This window comes from Pseudorca crassidens, chromosome 9, assembly GCF_039906515.1.
Source record: "Pseudorca crassidens isolate mPseCra1 chromosome 9, mPseCra1.hap1, whole genome shotgun sequence".
Classification (NCBI taxonomy): domain Eukaryota; kingdom Metazoa; phylum Chordata; class Mammalia; order Artiodactyla; family Delphinidae; genus Pseudorca; species Pseudorca crassidens.
Genome location: NC_090304.1, coordinates 63,547,542 through 63,574,907, shown reverse-complemented (window position 1 = coordinate 63,574,907; position 27,366 = coordinate 63,547,542). Strand labels below are relative to the sequence as shown.

Sequence of the window (27,366 nt, the reverse complement as noted above, 5' to 3'; positions counted from 1 at the left end):
TATAACCTATGTGGGATATATGTGTATCTATAACTGAATCACTTTGCTGTACAGTAGAAACTAACACAACATTTTAAATCAACTATACTCCAGTAAAAGTAAAAAAAAAAATTTAGGCAATGGGAAACCATTAGAAACATTTTATAAGAACCATGACCCCTCTGGTGATTCAGAACCATGAAATGAAGACACTGTCCCTGTCTGGATTTGATGACGGACTGTCACAGCAAGGTGTGTCCAAGGGTTGTGATTGGACATGTTTGGCGTAGGGTCACTTCTTTCTAGGTAACTGGGGGAGGAGAGGAGTTTCCAGCAGAGAGTGGGACTCTGGCTGGAAAGATCTCTCCAGGCACACTTGGGAGAGAGAAAACGTACTTGCCAGAACCCAGGTAACTGCCCCTCCTGCCTTCCCCGTTCCCAGGTAGGCCTGCGTGCAACCCTCACACACAGCCCTGCCACCACCTTGGGTGTGGCTGCCATACACGTTCTCTGGCTAAAACACTTAGACTGGCTACTTTAGGAAGCGTGCATATTGGCTCGAATGACAATCATAAAACCCTCTTGGATTTTTGTGACACGTTACCCTCCAAGAGTTCAAAGTCCCCTTAAGGCTTTTATTCCACTTTATTGTAAGTACAGCTCTATCAAAAAGAAAAGATAGGTTTTTTGATTCTCATTTTATTGACGTGGATAGAGAGATGCAGAGATTATAGGACTTGTCATGTAGAACAGTGTTTTCCCCTCACTGTAAATGAGGGAGATTTTAGGAGGGTGGCACTTGGCTTGTTCTTTAGGTTTTAACTTTTCAATGAGCATGAATGACATGGAACACTTAAATGCAGTATCTGCACAAATGGAATTTATGTCTGCCTCCACTCCCCACCCCATATAAATATTATCTTTCCTGATCCCAGCCAGTCTTGTTGAATTCATTTCTTGTTGAATTCAATTCATTCATAACATTAAGAACCAGGGACCTCATGCACTGTCCCCTACAAGCTTCCAGGAAAGTCTCTGATAAGCTCATTTCAGTGAAATGGCAAGAACTGATGAGCCAGTTATTCAGTGAGTGTTTATTAGGTGCCAGGCATGTGCAGAGGTGGTCTGCACGCATTAGCTAATTTAATCCTCATAGCGACCCCGTCAGGTGGGTTACTATTATTAACCCCTTTTTAAAGATGAAGAAACCAAAGCTTAGGGAAGCTTAATATGTCATCTTTCTCTGCGGTATTTACATGTGAACAGTGAACAGCAAGCCTGCAGCCAAAGAGTGAATTTGCTTTTGAGAAATTTCAGGCATCATCTGGGGATCATGGCTTAAATCTTTGAATTTTTAAAAAGTGTTGGCCTCGGCTTCTCTGACCTTTCAGTCAAAGCATACATTTTAGTCATCTGGGAGGTTTGTGGGATCTTGTAAGATATTGAGAACTTCATTCTGGCTGTATGTTTACAGATTTCTTTATGCAGTGTCATAATAAACTCATTTATTTACTGTGGGTTCTTAGCAAAGTAAAGCTTTTTTTTTCTTTTGTAGACATTTGCCTGAAAAAATTAAGGATGACCAGCAGCTGAAGAATATGAGTGGCCAATGGTTTTATGAAGCCAAGGCAAAAAGGCACAGAGAGAAAATCCACGGAGCAGATATCATCAGAGCGTCCATGAGAAAGAAGAGGCACCAGGGAGCAGGTGAGTCGATTGGGCTAGTACTTTTAGAGCCAGCATTTGTCCTTGGGAGAAGGTGTCCTTGGGAGAGAGGAAGGGTGTCAGTCATTTAGGGGTGTGCTTTGCACCATGCATAGTCCTCTAGGTCGTAATCTCCTTGCCCTGGGTTTGGATGGATGAGGGCAGGGCTAAGTGACTTATTGTGGTGAAGAAGGAGGAGGGAAGCCCCTTAGATGCCATGTTGAATTGGAGTAGCCTAGACAATTGGGGGTTATAAGGGATCTACCACCTCCTCTTTCTTTGGCTTTTTTTTTTTATTATTTTTTTATTTTTTATTTTTTATTTTTAAACATCTTTATTGGAGTATAATTGCTTTACAATGGTATGTTAGTTTCAGCTTCACAACAAAATGAATCAGTTATATATATACATATGTTCCCATATCTCTTCCCGCTTGTGTCTCCCTCCCTCCCACGCTCCCTATCCCACCCGTCCAGGCGGTCACAAAGCACCGAGCTGATGTCCCTGTGCTATGCGGCTGCTTCCCACTAGCTATCTACCTTACGTTTGGTAGTGTATATATGTCCATGCCTCTTTATCGCTTTGTCACCGTTTACCCTTCCCCCTCCCCATAACCTCAAGTCCATTCTCTAGTAAGTCTGTGTCTTTATTCCTGTTTCACCCCTAGGTTTTTCATGACATTTTTTTTTTCTTAAATTCCATATATATGTGTTAGCATACGGTATTTGTCTCTCTCTCTCTGACTTACTTCACTCTGTATGACAGACTCTAGGTCTATCCACCTCATTACAAATAGCTCAATTTCGTCTCTTTTTATGGCTGAGTAATATTCCATTGTATATATGTGCCACATCTTCTTTATCCATTCATCCGACGATGGACACTTAGGTTGTTCCCATCTCCGGGCCACCGTAAACAGAGCTGCAAAGAACATTTTGGTACATGACTCTTTTTGAATTATGGTTTTCTCAGGGTATATGCCCAGTAGTGGGATTGCTGGGTCATATGGTAGTTCTATTTGTAGCTTTTTAAGGAATCTCCATACTGTTCTCCACAGTGGCTGTATCAATTTACATTCCCACCAACAGTGTAAGAGGGTTCCCCTTTCTCCACACCCTCTCCAGCATTTATTGTTTGTAGATTTTTTGATGATGGCCATTCTGACTGGTGTGAGATGATATCTCATTGTAGTTTTGATTTGCATTTCTCTAATGATTAGTGATGTTGAGCATTCTTTCATGTGTTTGTTGGCACTCTGTATATCTTCTTTGGAGAAATGTCTATTTAGGTCTTCTGCCCATTTTTGGATTGGGTTGTTTGTTTTTTTGTTATTAAGCTGCATGAGCTGCTTATAAATTTTGGAGATTAATCCTTTGTCAGTTGCTTCATTTGCAAATATTTTCTCCCATTCTGAGGGCTGTCTTTTGGTCTTCTTTATGGTTTCCTTTGCTGCGCAAAAGCTTTTAAGTTTCATTAGGTCCCATTTGTTTACTTTCGTTTTTATTTCCATTTCTCTAGGAGGTGGGTCAAAAAGGACCTTGCTGTGATTTATGTCATAGAGTGTTCTGCCTATGTTTTCCTCTAAGAGTTTGATAGTTTCTGGCCTTACATTTAGGTCTTTAATCCATTTTGAGCTTATTTTTGTGTATGGTGTTAGGGAGTGATCTAATCTCATACTTTTACATGTAGCTGTCCAGTTTTCCCAGCACCACTTATTGAAGAGGCTGTCCTTTCTCCACCGTACATTTCTGCCTCCTTTGTCAAAGATAAGGTGACCATATGTGCATGGGTTTATCTCTGGGCTTTCTATCTTGTTCCATTGATCTATATGTCTGTTTTTGTGCCAGTACCATACTGTCTTGATAACTGTAGCTTTGTAGTATAGTCTGAAGTCAGGAAGCCTGATTCCTCCAGCTCCATTTTTCGTTCTCAAGATTGCTCTGGCTATTCGGGGTCTTTTGTGTTTCCATACAAATTGTGAAATTTTTTGTTCTAGTTCTGTGAAAAATGCCAGTGGTAGTTTCATAGGGATTGCATTGAATCTGTAGATTGCTTTGGGTAGTAGAGTCATTTTCACAATGTTGATTCTTCCAATCCAAGAACATGGTATATCTCTCCATCTATTTGTATCATCTTTAATTTCTTTCATCAGTGTCTTATAATTTTCTACATACAGGTCTTTTGTCTCCTTAGGTAGGTTTATTCCTAGGTATTTTATTCTTTTTGTTGCAATGGTAAATGGGAGTGTTTTCTCGATTCCACTTTCATATTTTTCATCCTTAGTGTATAGGAATGCCAGAGATTTCTGTGCATTAATTTTGTATCCTGCCACTTTACCAAATTCATTGATTAGCTCTAGTAGTTTTCTGGTAGCATCTTTAGGATTCTCTATGTATAGTATCATGTCATCTGCAAACAGTGACAGCTTTACTTCTTCTTTTCCGATTTGGATTCCTTTTATTTCCTTTTCTTCTCTGATTGCTGTGGCTAAAACTTCCAAAACTATGTTGAATAAGAGTGGTGAGAGTGGGCAACCTTGTCTTGTTCCTGATCTTAGTGGAAATGCTTTCAGTTTTTCACCATTGAGGACGATGTTGGCTGTGGGTTTGTCATATATGGCCTTTATTATGTTGAGGAAAGTTCCCTCTATGCCTACTTTCTGCAGGGTTTTTATCATAAATGGGTGTTGAATTTTGTCAAAAGCTTTCTCTGCATCTATTGAGATGATCATATGGTTTTTCTCCTTCAATTTGTTAATATGGTGTATCACGTTGATTGATTTGCGTATATTGAAGAATCCTTGCATTCCTGGAATAAACCCCACTTGATCATGGTGTATGATCTGTTTAATGTGCTGTTGGATTCTGTTTGCTAGTATTTTGTTGAGGATCTTTGCATCTATGTTCATCAGTGATATTGGCCTGTAGTTTTCTTTCTTTGTGACATCCTTGTCTGGTTTTGGTATCAGGGTGATGGTGGCCTCGTAGAATGAGTTGGGGAGTGTTCCTCCCTCTGCTATATTTTGGAAGAGTCTGAGAAGGATAGGTGATAGCTCTTCTCTAAATGTTTGATAGAATTCACCTGTGAAGCCATCTGGTCCTGGGCTTTTGCTTGTTGGAAGATTTTTAATCACAGTTTCAATTTCAGTGCTTGTGATTGGTCTGTTCATATTTTCTATTTCTTCCTGATTCAGTCTTGGCAGGTTGTGCCTTTCTAAGAATATGTCCATTTCTTCCAGGTTGTCCATTTTATTGGCATAGAGTTGCTTGTAGTAATCTCATGATCTTTTGTATTTCTGCAGTGTCAGTTGTTACTTCTCCTTTTTCATTTCTAATTCTATTGATTTGAGTCTTCTCCCTTTTTTTCTTGATGAGTCTGGCTAATGGTTTATCAATTTTGTTTATCCTTTCAAAGAACCAGCTTTTAGTTTTATTGATCTTTGCTATCGTTTCCTTCATTTCTTTTTCATTTATTTCTGATCTGATTTTTATGATTTCTTTCCTCCTGCTAACTTTGGGGTTTTTTTGTTCTTCTTTCTCTAATTGCTTTAGGTGCAAGGTTAGGTTGTTTATTCGAGATGTTTCCTGTTTCTTAAGGTAAGATTGTATTGCTATAAACTTCCCTCTTAGAACTGCTTTTGCTGCATCCCATAGATTTTGAGTCGTCGTGTCTCCATTGTCATTTGTTTCTAGGTATTTTTTGATTTCCTCTTTGATTTCTTCAGTGATCACTTCGTTATTAAGTAGTGTATTGTTTAGCCTCCATGTGTTTGTATTTTTTACAGATCTTCTCCTGTAATTGATATCGAGTCTCATAGCGTTGTGGTCGGAAAAGATACTTGATACAATTTCAATTTTCTTAAATTTACCAAGGCTTGATTTGTGACCCAAGATATGATCTATCCTGGAGAATGTTCCATGAGCACTTGAGAAAAATGTGTATTCTGTTGTTTTTGGATGGAATGTCCTATAAATATCAATTAACTCCATCTCGTTTAATGTATCATTTAAAGCTTGTGTTTCCTTATTTATTTTCATTTTGGATGATCTGTCCATTGGTGAAAGTGGCGTGTTAAAGTCCCCTACTATGAATGTGTTACTGTCGATTTCCCCTTTTATGGTTGTCAGTATTTGCCTTATGTATTGAGGTGCACCTATGTTGGGTGCATAAATATTTACAATTGTTATATCTTCCTCTTGGATCGATCCCTTGATCATTATGTAGTGTCCTTCTTTGTCTCTTCTAATAGTCTTTGTTTTAAAGTCTATTTTGTCTGATATGAGAATTGCTACTCCAGCTTTCTTTTGGTTTCCATTTGCATGAAATACCTTTTTCCATCCCCTTACTTTCAGTCTGTATGTGTCTCTAGGTCTGAAGTGGGTCTCTTGTAGACAGCAAATATATGGGTCTTGTTTTTGTATCCATTCAGCCAATCTGTGTCTTTTGGTGGGAGCATTTAGTCCATTTACATTTAAGGTAATTATCGATATGTGTGTTCCCATTCCCATTTTCTTAATTGTTTTGGGTTTGTTATTGTAGGTCTTTTCCTTCTTTTGTGTTTCTTGCCTAGAGAAGTTCCTTTAGCAGTTGTTGTAGAGCTGGTTTGGTGGTGCTGAACTCTCTCAGCTTTTGCTTGTCTGTAAAGGTTTTAATTTCTCCATCAAATCTGAATGAGATCCTTGCTGGGTAGAGTAATCTTGGTTGCAGGTTTTTCTCCTTCAACACTTTCAATATGTCCTGCCACTCCCTTCTGGCTTGCAGAGTTTCTGCTGAAAGATCAGCTGTTAACCTTATGGGGATTCCCTTGTGTGTTATTTGTTGTTTTTCCCTTGCTGCTTTTAATATGTTTTCTTTGTATTTAATTTTTGACAGTTTGATTAATATGTGTCTTGGCGTATTTCTCCTTGGATTTATCCTGTATGGGACTCTCAGTGCTTCCTGGACTTGATTAACTATTTCCTTTCCCATATTAGGGAAGTTTTCAACTATAATCTCTTCAAATATTTTCTCAGTCCCTTTCTTTTTCTCTTCTTCTTCTGGAACCCCTATAATTCGAATGTTGGTGCGTTTAATGTTGTCCCAGAGGTCTCTGAGACTGTCCTCAGTTCTTTTCATTCTTTTTTCTTTGTTCTGCTCTGCAGTAGTTATTTCCACTATTTTATGTTCCAGGTCACTTATCCGTTCTTCTGCCTCAGTTATTCTGCTATTGATCCCATCTAGAGTACTTTTAATTTCACTTATTGTGTTGTTCATCGTTGCTTGTTTCATCTTTAGTTCTTCTAGGTCCTTGTTAACTGATTCTTGCATTTTGTCCATTCTATTGTCCATTCTATCTCCGAGATTTCGGATCAACCTTACTATCATTATTCTGAATTCTTTTTCAGGTAGACTGCCTATTTCCTCTTCATTTGTTAGGTCTGGTGGCTTTTTATCTTGCTCCTTCATCTGCTGTGTGTTTTTCTGTCTTTTCATTTTGCTTATCTTACTGTGTTTGGGGTCTCCTTTTTTGCAGGCTGAAGGTTCGTAGTTCCTGTTGTTTTTTGTGTCTGTCCCCAGTGGCTAAGGTTGGTTCAGTGGGTTGTGTAGGCTTCCTGGTGGAGGGTACTAGTGCCTGTGTTCTGGTGGATAAGGCTGGATCTTGTCTTTGTGGTGGGCAGGTCCACGTCTGGTGGTGTGTTTTGGGGTGTCTGTAGACTTATTATGATTTTGGGCAGCCTCTCTGCTAATGGGTGGGGTTGTGTTCCTGTCTTGCTAGTTGTTTGGCATAGGATGTCCAGCACTGTAGCTTGCTGGTCGTTGAGTGAAGCTGGGTGCTGGCGTTGAGATGGAGATCTCTCGGCGATTTTTGCTGTTTGATATTATGTGCAGCTGGGAGGCCTCTTGTGGACCAGTGTCCTGAAGTTGGCTCTCCCACCTCAGAGGCACAGCACTGACTCCTGGCTGCAGCACCAAGAGCCTTTCATCCACAGGGCTCCTTAATTTGGGATGATTCGTTGTCTTTTCAGGTATTCCACAGATGCAGGGTACATCAAGTTGATTGTGGAGCTTTAATCCGCTGCTCCTGAGGCTGCTGGGAGAGATTTCCCTTTCTCTTCTTTGTTCTCACAGTTCCCAGGGGCTCAGCTTTGGATTTGGCCCCGCCTGTGCGTGTAGGTCGCCGGAGGGCGTCTGTTCTTTGCTCAGACAGGACGGGGTTAAAGGAGCCGCTGATTCGGAGGCTCTGGCTCACTCAGGCCGGGGGGTAGGGAGGGTCACGGAGTGTGGGGCGGGCCTGCGGCGGCAGAGGCCGGCGTGACGTTGCAGCCTGAGGCGCGCCGTGCGTTCTCCCGGGGGAGTTGTCCCCGGATCCCGGGACCCCGGCAGCGGCGGGCTGCACAGGCTCCCCGGAAGGGCGCGTGGCTAGTGACCTGTGCTCGCACACAGACCTCCCGGCGGCGGCTGCAGCGGCCTTAGCGTCCCATGTCCGTCTCTGGGCTCCGCACCTCCAGCCGCGGCTCGCGCCCGTCCCTGGAGCTCTCCCAAGCAGCGCTCTCAATCCCCTCTCCTCGCGCACCAGGAAACAAAGAGGGACGCAAAAGTCTCTTGCCTCTTCGGCAGGTCCAGGCTCCCCCCCGGACTCTCTCCCGGCCAGCCGCGGTGCACCAACGCCCTGCAGGCTGTGTTCACGCCGCCAACCTCAGTCCTCTCCTGGCGCTCCGACAAAAGCCGGAGCCTCAGCTCCCAGTCCCGCCCGCCCCGGCGGGCGAGCAGACAAGCCTCTCGGCTGGTGAGTTCCGGTCGGCCCGATCCTCTGCACTGGAATCTGGCCGCTTTGCCCTCCGCACCCGTGTTGCTGTGCTCTCCTCCGCGGCTCCCAAGCTCCCCCACTCCGCCTCCCGAAGTCTCCACCCGCGAAGGGGCTTCTTAGTGTGTGGACACTTTTCCTCCTTCACAGCTCTCTCCCGCTGGTGCAGGACCCGTCCCTATCCTTTTGTCTCTGTTTAGTTTTTTCTTTTGCCCTAACCAGGTACGTGGGGGGTTCCTTGCCTTTTGGGAGGTCTGAGGTCTTCTGCCAGCGTTCAGTAGGTGCTCCGTAGGAGTTGTTCCACGCGTAGATGTATTTCTGGTGTATCTGTGGGGAGGAAGGTGATCTCCGCGTCTTACTCTTCCGCCATCTTCCCGGAAGTCCCCATCATTGTGTTTTCTTTGGCTTTTAATTCTGAAAATTCGGAACCTTTTCTCCTGAGTAGGGTGACAGGAAGAGATTAGCCTCCCTGTTCAATGACCTTGACACCTGGTACTTCTTTAAAAACCAAGTATATCATTTAAGGGACTGTAAAGACAGCATTTTGAGGGCTTCTTTAGAATTCTGTTGAGTTCATCAAATATTAACCGAGTGTCTTCTCTCTAATTAACTCTGCACTAGCCAGTATAAACCTTTATCCCTAAGAACAGCCATTGTCTAGTTCTAGCCTGTACTCAGTAAGGAAAATAGCTGTCACCTCTTCAGTATCTAATATATGATAGGCATTTAGTCCCTATTATTTCTAATTGTAGTAGCAATCTTGTAAGGTAGGTCTTATTATCCGCATTCTATATGTGGGGTATGTGAAGTTCAGAGAAGGGAAGTAACTTGCCCAAGGTCATATAGTTGGCAAATGACAGCTCCTGGATTTCAGTGTTTCGGACTCAGAGCCACGCTCCTTACAGATGAGGGCTGACCTCTTATGATGTGCTATGTATTGCTCACAGCCCTCTTGATTTCCAAAACCACCCAGACCTTCAGAAATCTTGAAGGGTGCAAGTTAGTACTGTGGACTCCGTTTTGCAGCTGAAGAAAATAGACTTATGTGTAAAGAGACCTGTGGATGTGAGTATTTGGAAATTGGGAGCCCTTATGTTGCTTCATCTTCTTAACACCGATGAAAGTATTCCTGGCACTTACTGGCTATGTGGCCTTAGGCAAGTTTCTTGAACCCTTTGATCCTCAATTTCCAAATCTGTAAACTTGGAAAATAGTTACCTCCTCATAGGATAATGCATGCAAAGGACTCAGCACTATGCCTGGCACTCAGTCATCACTCAGTTGATGCTAATTATCTAAGAGGTTCAGGTAAAGAGTTCTGGGTGTTCAGAGGCAAAAGAGGTTATTTCCTGAAGAGGGATCACAGAGGTTTTAAGGGGGCCCTGGCATCTGAGCTGACTATTAAGAAAGATATAGAATTTGGATGTGTAGAGATTGGGGGAGGAGGAGGCCATGGAGAGGGACATTCCAGAATAGAAGCATTTGTTCCCCTTTGTGTCCCAGAACCCAGCCTCAAGTTGGGCCCATTGTAGCTGTTCAGTAAATACTTGGTAATGATGGTGTGTCTGTCCCAGTGAGGACTCCCTGCCCTGAGCGTCCCCTGACCGTACACATTTGGTCCTGACCCCAGTTCAGGTCAGAATCACCTAGGGCAGTCGGAATTTTGCTTTAGTCATCTCTGCACATTTAAAGGTGCACCCATGCTCTCTGGAGACGGTACTTGTAGGGAGGTAACAACATGGGAATCTACTGACTTCTCTCGCAGATGTAATTTTTTTAAAATTACGTGATTTCTTTTATTTTAATTTTATTTATTTATTTATTTATTTATGGCTGCGTTGGGTCTTCGTTGCTGAGCGCAGGCTTTCTCTAGTTGTGGCGAGCGGGGGCTCTTCTTCGTTGTGGAGCATGGGCTCTAGGCGCGTGGGCTTCAGTAATTATGGCACATGGGCTCAGTAGTGTGGCACGCGGGCTCAGTAGCTGTGGTGCATAGGCTTAGTTGCTCCGCGGCACGTGGGATCTTCCTGGACCAGGGCTCGAACCCGTGTCCCCTGCATTGGCAGGTGGATTCTTAACCACTGCGTCACCAGGGAAGTCCTGCGTGATTTCTTTTAATTTTCACAAGTGTCTTCTTTTTAAGAAGAGGAATATTAGGCTCATAGAGCTCAAAAAACATTCCCTCTGCCTCAGAGCCACTTAGTAATATAACTAGGTCTTGTATACAGGTCTTTGTGTTTTTTTGTTTGTTTCTTTGCGGTACGCAGGCCTCTCACTGTTGTGGCCTCTCCTGTTGTGGAGCACAGGCTCCAGACGCACAGGCTCAGCGGCCATGGCTCACGGGGCCCAGCCGCACCGCGGCATGTGAGATCTTCCCAGACCGGGGCACGAACCCGTGTCCCCTGCATCGGCGGGCGGACTCTCAACCACTGCGCCACTAGGGAAGCCCAGGTCTTTGTGTTTTGACTTCTCTTGCAGATGCAATTCTGATCCCAAGTGCTCAGATTCATTAGTGACTGCCTGGGCACTCAGAGGAGGCCTGACGTTCAGGTTCCAGCCTTCAGTGATAAGAGCTGATATGAGAGTTGTAGGTCGTGGAGGTAAGAGATAGATAACCTTCTTGTCTTTATCGTTTCCTGTTTCAGCTGAGCAGAGTAAGGACAGAGCAAACAGGGCAAAGGAAAGCTGGGTGAATAATGTCAACAAAGATGCTCTCCTCCCCCCAGAGCTAACCGGTGTTGTAGAAGAGCCAGAAGAAGACGTAGCACCTGCAAACCCAAGGTAAGACTGAGCTCATGGGGAGCGCTGCTGCACGTGGGATTCGTGGCTTGGTCCTGCTGTGTGAGTGCAAATGACAGACAGGTCTCACGGGCATGGGAAGGGGGCATGTACGAGAGAATTCTGGGCCCTGATGTGGACAAAGCCTGTGCAGTACTCTTTCTCAGCTTCCAGAATTTCTAACAGATCTGCATAGTAAATAAAACTAAAATGTTAAGTGGTGATTTCTTCCAGCACCCACAAGAGCTGTTTTTTTATTTGTGCTAAGGATATCTCCATAGAGTCAGTGAAGAGATACTCCACAATGAATGTAGGGGAATAAGTCATTTCAGGAAAGAGATGAATGATGATCAAATTGTAACAGAAGAAGCTCAAGCACAGGAACCAGGCAGACATGAATTCACATCCTGACTATGCCACTTATTAGCCATTTGACCATGGGCAAGTCATTCAATCTCTCTGAATCTCTTTTCCTAACTATAGATAGGAATCATACTATATAGGAAAGGTTATGGTGAGAATTAGTGGTAACGTATGTAGAATACCTGGCACATGGTAGGCACTCAGTAGACGTCTCTTAAGGATGCAGATTGTCCTCAATATTTCAGTCTTGATTTTTTGTGTTTTCCATACATTTTTATCATCTGGCCAATCAACACGTGCACTTGTACAGTACATGGTTCCTGTGATATAGCTGATTATGGGGTTTCGTTGTCACAGACCTTTTGGAGCCATGATGATTTGCTTTTAGGTATTTAAGGATCTTCCCGTTGGTGTCTGTCCCTTGGCGGTATAGTTGTTACCCTTTGGTGGGAGAGCAGTTGCATTTTATCTCTACTTCCTCAGTGAAGACAACTCAATTCAGAATCTCCAACTGGAATGAAGTCAATGAATTTGCTGGTGGGACAGCCAGTGATCCAGGATCCAAGGCTGAGGCACCTGGGGAATAGGGATGTTTCCAACATAATTTACAGGTGAGGGAGAGGGTCTATACTGTAGGCACCAACAGGCATTTCAGAGTCAAATATAAGTAAAGTTATGTCACATGGATGATGGAATACTGATTCTAGTGTTTCCCATTATTTATCCATTTCCCTTTTGGAGAGGACTTGCTTTGTTTTCCTGGGTGGTAGGTGGCACTATTTCCCCTCTAGGATGATTTGTAATGTTCTGTTATATCTGTAGAGGCCATGTCGGCTAGAGGCTGAAACACCTTAACGGTAGCTGTGAATTGACTCTGTGACCTTGCACTAGAAGTGACTTAACTTCCTGGGCCGTTGTTTCCTTGGCTGTAAAATGGGAATGAAATAGTTTGCTAGCAGGATTGTTGAGACTCTAATTAGCTAGTACATGTAGAATTCCTAACACATAGTTCATAGCGCATAGTAGTTGCTCAATGAATGGAAGTGTGGGCTCTCACATACATACAGGTATTTCAGGGAGCTCAGGAAAGGATGTGAGAACACGTTACCTCTTTCTCCTTGTGCCTCCCCATGTTCCAGCTGCCTGCAACTTCCCTAATGGGATGAAGGCCTGCCTTCCTTCCATACAGCAAGAGGACACCTTAAATATTAGAAACTCTGGGAGTGAGAACACAGGCATTTAGATTCCCCTTCAAGGAACTGAGAGCAGCTCCTAAGAGCTGGGTTTGGTGGGGACACCAGAGCGCTGACTGACTGAGGGAAGAGGTGGACAAGAGAAGATTTGAGGGTGTCAGACACAAACTTAGCTCATTGTACTCTTTTATCTGGGTCAGACTTCCTGTCCTTCTCCCAGGAACTCATTTCATCTCAAAGGACCTAAGGGACCGAGGTGTCACTGCCCTTAGAGCATATAGTGTCCACATTTGCATCTCCATCGTTTGCTACATTTCTCACGTGACCTCAGAAGAGTCTTTCGGGTTTCATCTGTATGTACATCAGAACTAAGCTGCCTCACCAGGATGTTATGAGACTGAATGAAATGAGGTATGGGAACCACTTGGCATTTCTCAGGAAGAAAGAAAATTGGCAATTTGCAGGTGGCCTCATAATTATGTTATTATAACATAGATGAGGTAGGTTGAGAAGGCAGGAATAAAAATGTTAGATGTATCCAGCACGCCTTGCTCATTACGTGGCACGGGTGGTAATCACCCAGAACTGTAGAAGGAGCTGTTGTTTAATTCCTCCTTTCCGTGTCAGAAACTACTGCTTTACTCAGTATCAGGTTCCAGCATGTTTTTCACCTATACTTTAACATTTGGGAACTGGGTGTGTTAAGTATATTTTGGGGCCTGTACTTTTAGACTAAGTGAACTTCAATAGAATGACTCAATACCTGTCAATATTTTGTTAGCCAGGAGTCAGGAGTTGGGGAGTGTAAGCCAGCAGTGACTGGATATTGGAGCTTCTGAAGGAGTTTTTTCTAATAAACTCTGAGGCAAGAGTCCTTCTTCCGTTGTGGGTACAATTCTGTGGGCTTCTGCCTGTGAATAGTTAAAACACTGTGGGTATTCAGTGTGTATTCAAGCATGGGAAGCTACCTGCGTTATTTTGGAACTCATCTTTGTTTGCATCTGTAGCACGGGGAAGCAGAGAGAGGTTTGATGAACAGAGCAGCAGAGAATGAGGTTCCCTTTCGAGTGGCAAAGAAAAGTACAAGTGATCCCAGCTCTAGTTCTGGTTACTGATTTTCAGCATGGTAGTATTGGCACACACAGTGGTAAAGGACCAGTGTTTGGGGTTTTAAAAAAAGGCATAGCATATTTTTGAATTTGCTTCACTCAATCCCTGAGCCATTTCTTCATGTGTTTGTTGATGTGTTGAAGCCTCATTGAGTGTAATACATGTTAGCACAGCACTGGGTACTGGGCATGGGCACAGCATTGGCTGCCAAGGAGAAAGGGAGAAATCAACAATCCAAAGGGAGAAACCAACCACAAAAAACACGGGGGAAAAAAAAAGCACTTGCAAAATTTGCTTCTGATTCCAGACACAGTTCATATTTAAGCTGAAAAATACCTCAGAAGAGGGTATGTCTGGTGTTATTTGTAACTGCTTTATTTATTTTTTAATTTTTTGGTCGTGCCACAAGGCTTGTGGGATCTTAGTTCCCCGACCAGGGGTCACACCCGTGACCCCTGCAGTGGAAGCTCGGAGTCCTAACCACTGGACCTCCAGGGAATTCATTTTTAACTGCTTTAGAGGGAAAGGCTAGTTAAGGTTCAAAAGCTTTAAAAGTTGCTGCATGTGCTTGGAAACATTTTATGGCTAGGCATAGGAGCAGATGGACTGTCCCACTGCCCACGTGGTGTAGTTCTAAGACTGCTATAAAGCCCTCCCTCTTCCCCAGATGTCCCTACCACGGTACCTAACGTTATTCTTCTTTTTAGTTAAGTCTTCAAAGACTTGTATTAAAATGCAAACACTTTGAGGAGGGGAACCCTAACAGTAGTTTCGTAGTCTAATATTTTAATAATCTTCTTACGAAAGTAAACCCATTTTGGCTAAGTGCTACATCTAGTATTGCAGGTAGTTTTTGAAGGGTACCTGAGGGAAGAAATTACAGAGCTCAAGGTGTGAACCTTGGCTTGCTGTACAGTTTTAAGAACTCATCACATGGAATGTATTGAATATCTTATATATGCAGGACACACCCTGCGAATAGAAATCTGATCCCTCTGAGAGGGATTCTAAGAAACAAAAGACACAGTATCTGGCTATAAAGAGACTATATTCTCTTAGGAAAAATAATGCTTCCATATACGAATATCTGATCACATGATAATAAATAGTACCAGGCAGAGAGCAAATCCCAATCCCAAGGTACCAATAAAATGTGCAGTAAGACTTGAGACAAGGAGACCCACTTCCAGCTGAGCTGATAGGTGACCAGCATCACAAGGGAGGTGAGATTTGGACTGGGCTTGGAGGTGATAGGATTTGGGTCAAGAGAGTAGAGCAAACGCTTGAGGGAAGGGCTGGGGATAGGTTGGGGGAGACAGCAAAGAGGGACAGTGACTCATGTTTGGCATGAGGGTCAACAGGAAGGCGGAGTGGGAGGGTACAGTGGGGCAGATGGTGGAGCGTCTCCAATTCCTTCCTGAGGAGTTCAGACTTCAGCTTCATTCCACAGGCCTTGAGGATCCAGGAAAGGTAACGAGCAGAAGAGGGACATGATCAAAGTTCTGTTTTAGACCATCCCATTTTAGAGGTGGAATGCTGAATGGATTAGAGAAGTGGAACTTTGGTGTCAGGAGGTCGGATATGAGGCTAGTACAGATGACAGAAATAAAGGAGGAATCAGTAGGGGTGGAAAGGAAGTGACAGATGTGAGAGTAACTGGGAAGGAAGAAATCGCCCAGACTTCACTCCAGTCCTCTTGCCATAAACCACTGCTTTACTCATGTGAGAAATCAGAGGCAGTAGAGCCCAGCCATTACAATGATTGTCTTTGGAGTCAGGGTCAGACACATCTGGTGCAAATCCCTAGCTCTTTCACTAACTTAAGCTCTCCAAGCCTCCGTTTTCTCGCTAGTAAAATGGGGAGAAGGATATATACCTCACAGGGATGTTGCAAAGATCAACTGAGAATAAGATGGTTGCTGTATTGATGGTTGTGAGTTAAAAGACAGGCAAACAAAACATTGATGCATTCCTCAAGAGAAGCAAAGCCGGAGCTTAATTGAGGAAGTAACTATATTTTCAGAGACAGTGTGAGGCATAAGACTCTTGTTTTATTTTTTTCTAGTAAGCAGACTTGTGAACTGTACTTAACCAAGTATCTCACCCTCATCCCATTTCCCGCCAATCCCAACCACAAGGTAACCCAGTGAATACTGTATGTTTCTGGTGTTTGATCGCGTGCTCTGAATACCTCATTTCTTCTTCTCTTTTGATTTCTGAATAGCAGGAACAAAGACATTTTGTTTAAAACCTAAATAATGTGCCTCATTGTAATTTGGCAAACAACATAGATATTTTTAAAAACCATGGCACCTGTGTGCTGCTGCCTTCCTTGGCACTGGCTCAGTTGGCCTTCAGTTATTCAGTCGTTCACCAGTTGTGTACCAGGCACTGTACAAGGCATCGTGGGGAGTAGAAAAATGGTCAAGATACTCTTTAAGGATCTCCCAGTTTACTATGAGAGATAAGATATGTATGCACAGAATGAGGTTGCAGAGCAGACATGAAATCCACAGCTGCATGGATTTAGTTTAGTAGAGTTTAGTAGAGAGGGACTGGTTTCATCTCTGGGCAGGAAGGGACAACATGATATGCAGTGTGGACAGTCGTGGGCCTGGTGGCTAGAGGCGCAGGAACTGGATTTCCAGGGAGCAGAGGGAGGAGAATGTAGAGACTCTGCTTGTCCTTTGTTCTTGGTGAGTGGGAAGGAGAAAGGAGGAAGATGACAGGAGAAGATGGCTGTTCCATGGAGACCCCAACCATCAGCATTTGGCCCAGGTCCTCTCATTGTGTGACTGATTTATTTACTAAAGGAGATGATACAAAACACTGAGAAAACTGAACATGGCATCCGCTATAAGCTTCCTCATATCACTCACTGGCTTCTTAAAGTGACACTCAAGAGACATTACTTTCTAGTCCTGAGCTATTGGCTGTTTTTACTGTGAGTTCTATCAGTGACCAGGATTCTTTTCTCACATTGGCCGCTAGATAACTTGATTCAAGTTTGTGCTCACCTGTTTCAAGAACAGAGGCCTCCTGCCATGTGTTTTTCTATTAGCCTTAATTCTGGCTCCATTATAAGTTCCTCCTCTTGTTCCCTGCCCTTCCCCTCCCCATCCCTTTCCTCCCCCTTTCTCACAACCCTGCGGTCAGGCTGTATTCCATATACAGCTGCCTCATCTGCTGTAATTCCTTTCTGGAACAGTGAGGAAGGCAACAAAAGGGAGCATGGCTTCCTCAAGTGTTCAGCCTGTTCCTGGGACTACAAAAGTAGCAATCAACGTGCAGAGGGAAGGAAAGGAAATGAATTTGCAAGAACATCTAGTCCATAATTTTAGTGACAACTATCTTGGGCAAGGCTCTGTGGCCTTGGGGCAAAATGCTCCCCTCCCCCCCTCCAGTTCTTTAGCTTCGTGGTAAAAAGCCAGCACCTTCCGAGGTACTTCTTCCAAGTCCTTGACTCTGTGATGCCACTAGGAGAACTGGTGGAGTTTAACCAGGCACGGTGCTTTCAGCCAATAGTGACTTCCCCTCTTATGCCTGAGGCAGGGCCACTGGAGCAGGAAGTCTGAGTGGGTCGTTTTCCTCCCTCTTGGGAGCCACTATGACCCTCTTTGCCCTTCTTACTCAACAGCCAAGGGAGTAGTTGTTCAGGAGGGAGCTGGCTCAACTCACTTTTCTCCATTCACCCTCCCTGCACTCTCACCCTAGGGCTGCCCTGTCCCTCCGGTAGGGAATCATGGTCTAGAGAATTCTCCTCTCCCTTCTAAGCCAGCTCCAGGCTTCTGACCTCCCACCATCTTCTGGATGCTCTGCTTGTCTTTACTCCTCTTGTATTCGAACGAGAACTCACCTGGCCAGCCTGTAGAGTTGGGTTGAAAGTTCCCAGTAAGTTGCCCCAATCCACCATCCTCCCGGCACAGCATCTCTTAGATCTGCTGTTTCTTCTGTTCTACTGCCCAATCACTTGTCTCACCTGCGTCTTTTCTTTAGCTATTTTCTACCCGAGTTAGAGTAAGCAGTGCCCTTCTGGTCCTGGCCTACGGAATCTCTAAAATGCTCTGGGGCCTTATTTCAGCAGGGATGTTCCCTTCTTGAGAACAACCGCTCACTGTTCTAGTCTGCATCTGATGTTAGGTCCTGACTTTGACGTGAGTTTATTTGTACAGATTTAAACTGTGAACCTCCTGTGTGCCTGGTACCGTGATAAAAACTTCAAGGCTTCTTCTGATGGATGGTTTTCGTCTTGTCTCATGCCTGTTTTCATTTCTGTTCTCCCATTGCCTTTGCTTCGCTGCTTAATCATCTCTAGGCTCCAACTCCCTCTACCTTCCTGGCAGTTTGATTTTACAAACTTCCTCTCCTATCCTGCCTTAATAGCTTCTGGCTTCAGAGGCGTGATTTACGCTTCCTCAAAGGGTAAGTTTTTATTGGCTGAATTGTTTCTTTTGCAGTTCCAGCGTGGTAAATCCAGCTTCCACCATGATTGATACATCCCAGGAAAGCACAAGGAAGTCAGCTGTATCTCCAGCCAAGGTAGATTGAGCTCAGACTTTGAAAATCTCATTCGGGGAAGGAGTGCCATTTTTCTCATTTTTTCAAAGCACCGTGAAATAAAGAGAATTTCGTAGTACTTTTTTCCTACCAAACATAGATAATTTTTCTGTTTAATATAAGAAATCACTCTTGTGGTGGAAAATTTTATGAATATCATGTTACTGCATTGCTGAAGACCTAGAGTTTTTGTCCTAAAGAATGAAAAGTCTAATGCTGTTGGGGGCTGCTTCTTTGAAGCATAAGAACGTGGCTTGTTGGTTCCATATCATGGAACCAACTTATTCCTATTCATGGCTTCCTGAATCTCTGTTAGAGGTCTGCTTGGGGGAGGGAATTGTCAATTTATGAAACAACAGATAGCAAATATTGATATTCAGTCTTACATTAATTAAAAAATGCTGGGGGGGAGGGATAAATTAGGAGTTAGGGGTTAACATATTCACACTAGTATATATAAAATAGATAACCAACAAGGACCTACTGTATAGCACAAGGAAATATACTTAATATTTTGTAATAACCTAAAGGAGAAAAGAATCTGAATAAAGAAATATATATATATGTATATGTATGTATGTATAACTGAATCACGCTGCTCTACACCTGAAACTAACACAACATTGTAAATCAACTATACTTCAATTGAAAAATATTCTATTTACTGATACGCTTTTCTGTCATTAGAATTGATGATCATGATAGTGACTATGAACCACTTCAAGATACCTTGTCTTTTAAATCCTTATAGGAAAGGTCAGTTACAATTATATTTAGTACAGCTTTAATCTATCACAGTGAGTCTCATACAGTAGGAAGAGCACGGGTGGGAGTCTGCCCTAATTAGAGTCTCAGGTTTACCCCAACATTGACCACCTCTTTGATATGTTCAGGCCCATGTTTTCTCACATCTGTAAAAATTTCACTTCTGTGAGATTTAGATTTGAATGCCTGGTTCTGGTTTAACTTTGGAGGACTCTGGAATTGAGTATACTTTATACAATTTTGTCCTGTGTTTTTTTTTTTTTTTGGTATGGCATATATATGGTAATTCTTTGCTAACCAGATTAATTAAGACCATCATTTTTCAAACATGCCAGATAGAATTTACTGGATAAAACTACCAACTATTGGAGATAATAAGCATTTGCTGACACTGAGTTGCTGCTGTGACATTTAAAATGAGTTTAATAAACAATATTTTTCCCCAGCAAAGGAAGAATCCATTTAATAGCTCCATGCTGCCAGAAGATCACTTATCTCAACAAATCAAAATTGAGCAGTCAAAAAATGGAAGGGCTGGTTTCTTTCAGACTTCAAAAGAGGGTAAATATTATTTTTATGGGGTAGATATTTTTATCTTTGTTATCTATGGACTAAGGGAAATTCTCAGAGTTCCTTTAACCAAAATAGCTTTCAAGAGAAAGTGAAAAGTCCTGATGGTTTTCTTCTACTTTGCCCACTGGTTTCCTGCCTGAGGGAAGGAAGCAGAAATTTTAGAAACCGGAAGTTCATGCATTCCAGTCTTGGAGCTGACACTTGTGTGACCTCCATGTCTTGGGTCCCCCCCCAGTGACCTGGGAAATTTTTTGACCAGAGGCATTCAGTCATTCATTTAACAGTCTTTATTGGATGTCTACCAGGTACAGACACAGTTCTCTGTTTAAAATGGAGAGTTTGCCTCAAGATAAAAAGACCACTTGACAATGTTACAATCCTCTAATCTGTAATTATCAGCCCAGTCTTCCAGGAGCATTTGATCAGATTTGTTGCTTAACTGATTGAAGTCTGCCTCTTAGGGAATTTTACCATTCTCACCATTAAGAAGAAACATTAGACAATTTAATCTCTTCAAAAGCAACTGTAAGAAGATTCCACAAGCACCAAAGATTGGACAAGGGGTAGAAAATTAACAAACAGTAGAGTTAGGAGTTTCAATTAGCCTGTTTTAATATTAGTGTATTTTTCTTCTCCATTGGATACACTTTAGATAGCATAAAATGCTTTACAGAAAAGAAGTCACTGGAACATTACCTGTTTTTTTTAACTTTTTAACAAAATTAATTTTTGTTTTAGGTATTGAGACTTTAAAAAATTGAGCTCCCTTTTCTGGTTTCCATACGTGAATTTTTTTAAGTGACTTCTGTGTTTTTTCTTTACCCTCCTTGAGGAATTTTTAAAGTTTCTTTTTTAAAAAAAATTTTTATTGAGTATAAAATACCACAAACTATGTATGTATGTAAAGCACAGCAATCTTAAATTTAATGATGTTCATGCATGAATTTTTTAAGGCTTTTTAATTAGGTCTGTATTTATGCTTCATGCTTCATTGTCTTTAATACTTAGTGTTTTTGCTAAATGTAGATTAAGTTTATGATAGGTGTTTTAAATTACAGAGTTATTCTGCATTTGGTATATCATCTAATATGTTTTACTTTTCAGGTGAATTGTCAGAGTCCAAAGAAGAGTCATCTATCCTGGATATTTCAAGCCAAAAGTTAGAGAAAACAAAGCAGACTTTTCCAGGCCCTGAGAATGGGTCCCAAATCAAGGCTCCAATCCCCACAGCCAGGAAAATGATCTATAAATCGCATGACTTAAAGCAAGATGATAACCAGTCTTTTCCTAGACAAAGGACAGACTCCCTGAACACAAGAGGGGCTCCAAGAGGGATCCTGAAACGCAATTCCAGTTCCAGTAGCACAGACTCAGAAACTGTTCGTTTTCCTCAGAACGTTGAACCCAAAAGCAAAATTGTGTCACCTGGCCTAACCATCCATGAGAGAATTTCTGAGAAGGAGCATTCTTTAGAAGATGACTCCTCCTCAAACTCACTGGAGCCATTAAAGCACGTGAGATTCTCTGCAGTGAAGGATGAACTCCCACAGAGTCTGGGGCTAGTCCATGGCCGGGAAGTAGGAGAATTTAGTGTTTTAGAATCTGACAGATTGAAGAATGGAACAGAAGATGCAGGGGACATAGATGAGTTTTGCAATGATCCTAAGCCTTCCCAATACAGAAAGCCTTCGCTTTTTCAGCCATCAGCCTCAAGCCCAAGTACATCAAAAAATGAAACGCATCAGCCAACGACTTCTGGCTCCTTTCCAATGAATGAGCACCATTCTCCCAAAGAAGTTTTAACTACAAGAGCACAGTCCACTGAGAATTCACACACCATCAATGAACACAAAGCTAACTCATCAGAATTGTCAAGGCTTGAATCAAAATTGTCCAGAAGCCCTGCTGGTAAGAGATTCGTCACTACCAGGCTCTAAAAACTGAGCCAGTGGGCTTGGAATGGCCAGGCCAGCCAGCCAGCCTGGTAGAAACCCATTTTGCTTTCTAGGTATTCCTGCTAAAATTCAAGCAGATGCCACTGGGGAATGTTTATGCCTCTTAATGGGTTTGCATGTTTTCCTCAATCACCAATAACTAAAAGAACCAGGATAGCACACTTTCCGGCACATTATGCTTAATCCAAAAAAAAAAAAAATCATATCAATAATTTAGCTAAACAAATTATAGCACTTTGAGTTAAATCAAGGTGTATATACAGAGTGAGAAATAAACATATGCTAATACCTTTGTACAGAGTAAATATATTATTACTCACCTAATGCAAATTTATCAATTATGATTTAACCAAACTTCGGTTTCTCTTTTAATTTCAGGAGAACCGTCACCTTCTTAGCCTCAAAGGATGGGAAACTAGACTTTAAATTCTTACTATGAAAAAGCCTCATACTTTGGCCTGCCCAGGGCCTCCATCCATTTGTTCTTAGACTTTAAATGCTCTGAAGGAACTTTCTCCTTCAGCTGGTGTGAGCTGAGAGGCAATGAGAGTACTGCTTTTTCCTGCTAACTAGCTGACTAGTCCTCTCTTGAAGGTCTTAGAACTCTCAGGGGATGCCTCAAACTGCTTTCCTATGCCTATATGATTACTTCACAATTCTTATGTTTTAAAACAGAAGCAATGGGAAAAATCATTTTGTGTACTCTCTCCCATCTTCACTAAGTCCTAAACTAACTCTATGATAATTTTTATAGTCAGGAAAATTTATAGTAGCAACAGTCAAGTTTCTAACTCATTTACTCTCCTCCTCCCTTATTAGTCGATATTAAGTTGACCCTGAGTCACTTTTGCTCAGCCGTACGCTTTCATACTTATTCAAATCAATCCACTTCTTAAAGGACAAAGCATTTCCATCACCCCTCTCCCTGGGTATTTTAAATCATTTGAACAGAAGAGAATATTTTTTTAAAAAAAATTAAAAATTAGCTTCTTCAAGATATAAAGGAACTCATTTTAAGGAAACTACTAAAGTTTGAATAAACATTAGCAAATAATTGGGTGATGCTTACTTAAATGTTTATCCAAAAGATGAAAAAAATTTCTTTGGTAATATTTTCCTTTGTTATAATCCATAGAAGAAAAATGGTAAACCTTTCCTGATTTTCAAAGTGCACCTGCTTTTCCACAGACTACCTTTATAATTTTGTATTAACTATTTATTTTTGCTTTCTGATTTTTAAATCTCAATCTCAGCTCACCGTGAAGTCTGGGGAGAAGCCGTCATCAGCTAAACCCATTTTGGTTGACAGACAGGCCTTCTGGTCTCAGAGCTTATATACAAAGTTCTGCTTACTCATTAATGCCCTGCTTTCCCCCCTGCTTACCACAGAAATATATACAAGTAAATAATGGAGCATAAGAAGAAAATCAGGACCAAAAAAGAATGGTAAACTCTAATTGTGTGAATTATAAGGGTTTGACTTGAGCTCTGAGCTTTAGGACAGTCATTATCACACTCATTATATTATACTGGAAGAAAACAAAAGAATTCCTCAAAGGAAACAAAACATTATCTGGCATCAGAATTTTAAACTCTTCTTATTTTTAAGTAATATACTTTAATTTGAAAAGTGTAAAAACATTTGAAAAGAAGAAATGCATACAGAACAAAACAATTATCATCTGTGATATCACCCAGCACTAACTATCACTAATGTTTAATTGTAGGACCTTCCAATAATTTTCAGGCATGGATATAATTTAAATTATGTTTATACTGTCCAGACTGCTTTTTTTTTCCACTAACAGTGTAGTACAAGCATTTTTTTCATTATTAGTCTTCTGTTAAACAGACTAACAAAGAATTCTTAAAGATTTCTCAAAGGAACTTTATCATTACTGACATATATTTAATAGTATAATGTGTAGTTATGAAAGGAAACCAATATCCACTATGTGCCAATTATTGTATAAGCCTTTGTTGTTTTAGCATTTAGCCAGAGTTGATGATTAAAATCAAAGAGATAATTTTATTAACTGACATCTCCTCTGGTGCATTTCAGATGTAGCTAATGTCATAAAAATTCAGCTCATGTAATTTTCAAGAACATGTATTGTGTAGCTTAGCATTTATAAGGAAGAGCAAGAAATGCTGAGACACCTTTAGTCTTAGCTAAAGGGAAAGAATGCCTGAGTTCCCTCATCCACATGTGCCATGTGCCCTGTGAATAAGGCTCAGAAAGGTCTCTCCCTACTTTTTCTTTTTTTTTTTTTTAACATCTTTATTGGAGTATAATTTCTCCCTACTTTCTTGGTAGACTAGAAAGAATTTAAGTGTCCTTCCCTAGCCTCCTAGCCGTTGGTTGGCAAACATCAGGGAACAGGTAGAAATCCCATTCTCCATCAGTCCTCATTTTACTTTGTCTCACAGAGACTATCTCCAGCTTACAGATTGTAGAAGGGAAATAGGGGATCATGGGGGAGCCTCTTGAGACCATGGTCCTCAAACTGAAGTATGCAAAACAACTACTGGGATAGCTGGTAGGAAAGATTCCTGGGCCCCATCTTCAGAGATTCTGGTTCAGTAAACCAGGAGTAAGGCCCTTGGATGCTAATATCCTTCTTGTGCCATTCTGATGTTTTGGAGGGAGCTCCTTGTTTAATCTTCCTTGAACGTTGTTTTTCTAACTTCTGAAATCTCCTAAGTCTGTGTTTCTCGAACTTGAGTATAAGCCCTCTCTAGGGTTTATGAGTGGGCCAGTAGATAGGTGGCGTCATAAAATCAACATGATGTATCTTCCTGGAGTGTCTATTTTATGCAAAGCTTTGAGAAAAATTAATGTTTAAAATGTAACACAGGTCAGAATACAAAATCTACTTGATGTTTTAGAATAAAACAGACACTTGAAAGAAATTCCCCAATTCGGCTTACATCCCATACTTCCAGGGGCCTACGTTTACCTTCCTTTACTGTTATAGGGCATCTTTGGTAGAATATCTTATTTAGGATGGTTTACATTATAACTCCAGATAAATGCTGATATAAACAGCTAATGGTGTAGAAAATGTAAATACAAAGTGCCTTTTTAAAAGGTAATGTGAGTGATTGAATAATAATTCTTTAAGCATTCTCTTTTCTTATTTAGAAAAGCATTTCTATGTTGCAGATGAACTGTCTCACGTTGAGCCTGAGTCATCTCAGGTGCCAGATCTCAGTTCTAGAGACCATCAGCAAGGTAAGCCCCCTCTTCTCAAGTCCCTAAAAGCTAAGACGTCCTCATGCTCTGGTCCACATGCCACTGAGATAAGGAAGACAACCGATGATTCCATATCTAAAGTCCTAGACTGGTTTAACCGAAGTTCTCATTCAGATGACAAGAAATCATCTCTCGAATATTCCCAAGAAATAGAGCCCAAAGAAAAAACAGACTCAAAGTCACGGATTGCTGTTGCCTTGGTGACAGGTGATACCAGTCAAAAAGAAAATGACTCAAAGGCTCTGTTATCCACCAAAGTTCAATTGACACCTGTGGGATCTGATTCAACATTCCAGGTAGAGGAAAATATGCCTTTTGGAAATGGCAAAAATGTGAATATCAAACCCAAATCTATTAATTTGTCCCCACAAGGCAAGGAAAGTCCAGGCATACTGCAACCATTTGAAATCTCCAGTCCAAATCAAGAGAGTAAAACTGTGGACTATAGCCAAGGTTCAAAAAACGTAGGAGAAGGAATTGGGGTACTTCCTCCAACCAATAACTACTCCTACAGTGTTTGCAAAGGATCTCATGCAGAAGATCAAGTTCCATGCAACACTAAGGATGTTGACAGTTTAGGTGAAGAAGAGCCCAAGCTTTGTGTTTATGAAAAAAATAGAAGAAAGTCAGAAGTGAATTTTGACTCTTCAACAGTTATCGAACAATGGAGTTTGAAAGACAACGTGAAGGCAGAGAGAGAGAGCAAAGGAAGAGATAGTTACATCCTAAAAGCTTCTTCAGAATCAGAGACTGTTGAGTCACCCCCTGAGGCTACCAACAATAAATCTCCTTGGAAGGAGCCTAAGGTCCAACTACAAGAAGCAGGTGAGGTTCCCCAAAACCAAGTGCAAAGAGAGAAATACAAAAGAGTGAGTGACAGAATATCCTTTTGGGAAGGTGAGAAAGCTACTGCTAACTTAACTCATAAAGAACCGACATCTTCATTTTGTCAGGAACGACTTTCTGCTAAAGCATATCAGCCTGTGAAGTCCATGGACAATTTATCTACAGGCTGTAGTAAATATAATAATCAAGTCACTGCCAAACAAGTGGTCCTACATAAGGATGGTCAAGCAGCCCATCTCTGCCATTTTTATTCCTCAAATAAAACTAAAGAGACCAGGCCCCAAATATCAGGTCCATCCAAAAATGATCCTTCAGCTGGCCAACCAGGTAAAGTGTCTCTGTTTCAGAGTAAGACAACTGAGCCTATAAGAAGATTACCAGTGACAGACAGTTTGCATTGTGAAAAGGACATTACTTTTCCACCACTGCAACTTCCTTCAAATGTTGGGAGTGAAATACATACCTCTTTGGAGAAAGACAGATCTCTGATTGGTGAATGGAATCGCAACTTTAAAGTTATATCCCTAAAAGAAAGAATGGATGAACCCAATACAGAACAGGTCTATAATCACTCTCAATTTGAGAATTTGAGAAAGTTTTGGGACTTAGGAGCCAATCCAAACAGTCAAGATAATATTGAGAAGAATACTACCACAAGCCAAAAAAATCCTGTGCCTTTTAATAGCCAGAAACGCGAAGAATTTAGTGACATTAAATCATCAGGAAAAAATACCCATGAAAGAGAGACGCTTCTAAGCCAGAAAAAAGTTCCGGAAAGAGAGGAAATAGAGAAATTAAATTCAAAGGGCACACTCCAGGTGTTACCAAATGAAACCACATTTCCATTGAGACCACCCAGAAAGTCCACTCATCAGTTGCCAGGATATGAGTCATCAAAGGAAAACATGGGAAAAAATACAGAAGGGTTTGTTACTCCAGTGTTCAAGGAAGAAAAGGATTACTCTGACCGAGAGATTCAAGAGATTCAAGAATCCCTCGTGAAAACAAGTGTTTTCTCTAAAGACTACAGAGACGCGTTTAATGACAGCTTACAGAAGCTGCTTTCAGAAGCCTCATCACCAGTCATCCAGCCCTGTGGTGGAAAAGTTCATAAAAAACAAGCGCTCGAACCAGGTATTTCTGAAAATAGGACATGGCCTCGAAAGACAGACTTTGCTGATACCGAGGAAGAAGCCAAAAGACCTAAGGAGATCATTAATGAGCATATAGACAAAACAGTAGCTCCTCCAAAGGTCAATTCGAACACTTTGACTGCTAGTCTAGACAAACTCCTGAAGGAAGCAACTGGACCTCCACCCTCTTCCTTGCAAACCAAATGTGAACCGGCAACCACTAGGATCGACTCTGAGTCTGAAGAGAGTAGAGTTTATGAAAAAGGGATAGAGTGGAGTCAGAACACATCAGCCTATCAGAGAGAGATACTAGCTGCTTTTCCAGAGGCAGGAACTTCGGGAAATTCAGCTCTCTCCCAGAAAGCTCAAAGCG

General features: G+C 41.7%; 1 protein-coding gene across 16 annotated transcripts in view; it reads left to right on the top strand.

The window, feature by feature from the left end:
- The window catches only part of LOC137230686 (synaptotagmin-like protein 2), a 109,757-nt gene that overhangs the window by 53,404 nt on the left and 28,987 nt on the right, over nt 1–27,366 (top strand). For 9 of the 16 annotated variants that reach the window (XM_067750560.1, XM_067750557.1, XM_067750559.1 and 6 more), the window contains 6 exons: nt 1,535–1,686; nt 11,110–11,245; nt 18,366–18,447; nt 19,677–19,791; nt 20,908–21,711; nt 24,925–24,993. In XM_067750560.1, the coding sequence (XP_067606661.1) occupies nt 1,535–1,686; nt 11,110–11,245; nt 18,366–18,447; nt 19,677–19,791; nt 20,908–21,711; nt 24,925–24,993 (1,358 nt within the window). The other 7 variants (XM_067750545.1, XM_067750548.1, XM_067750550.1 and 4 more) reach the window with 1 other exon arrangement.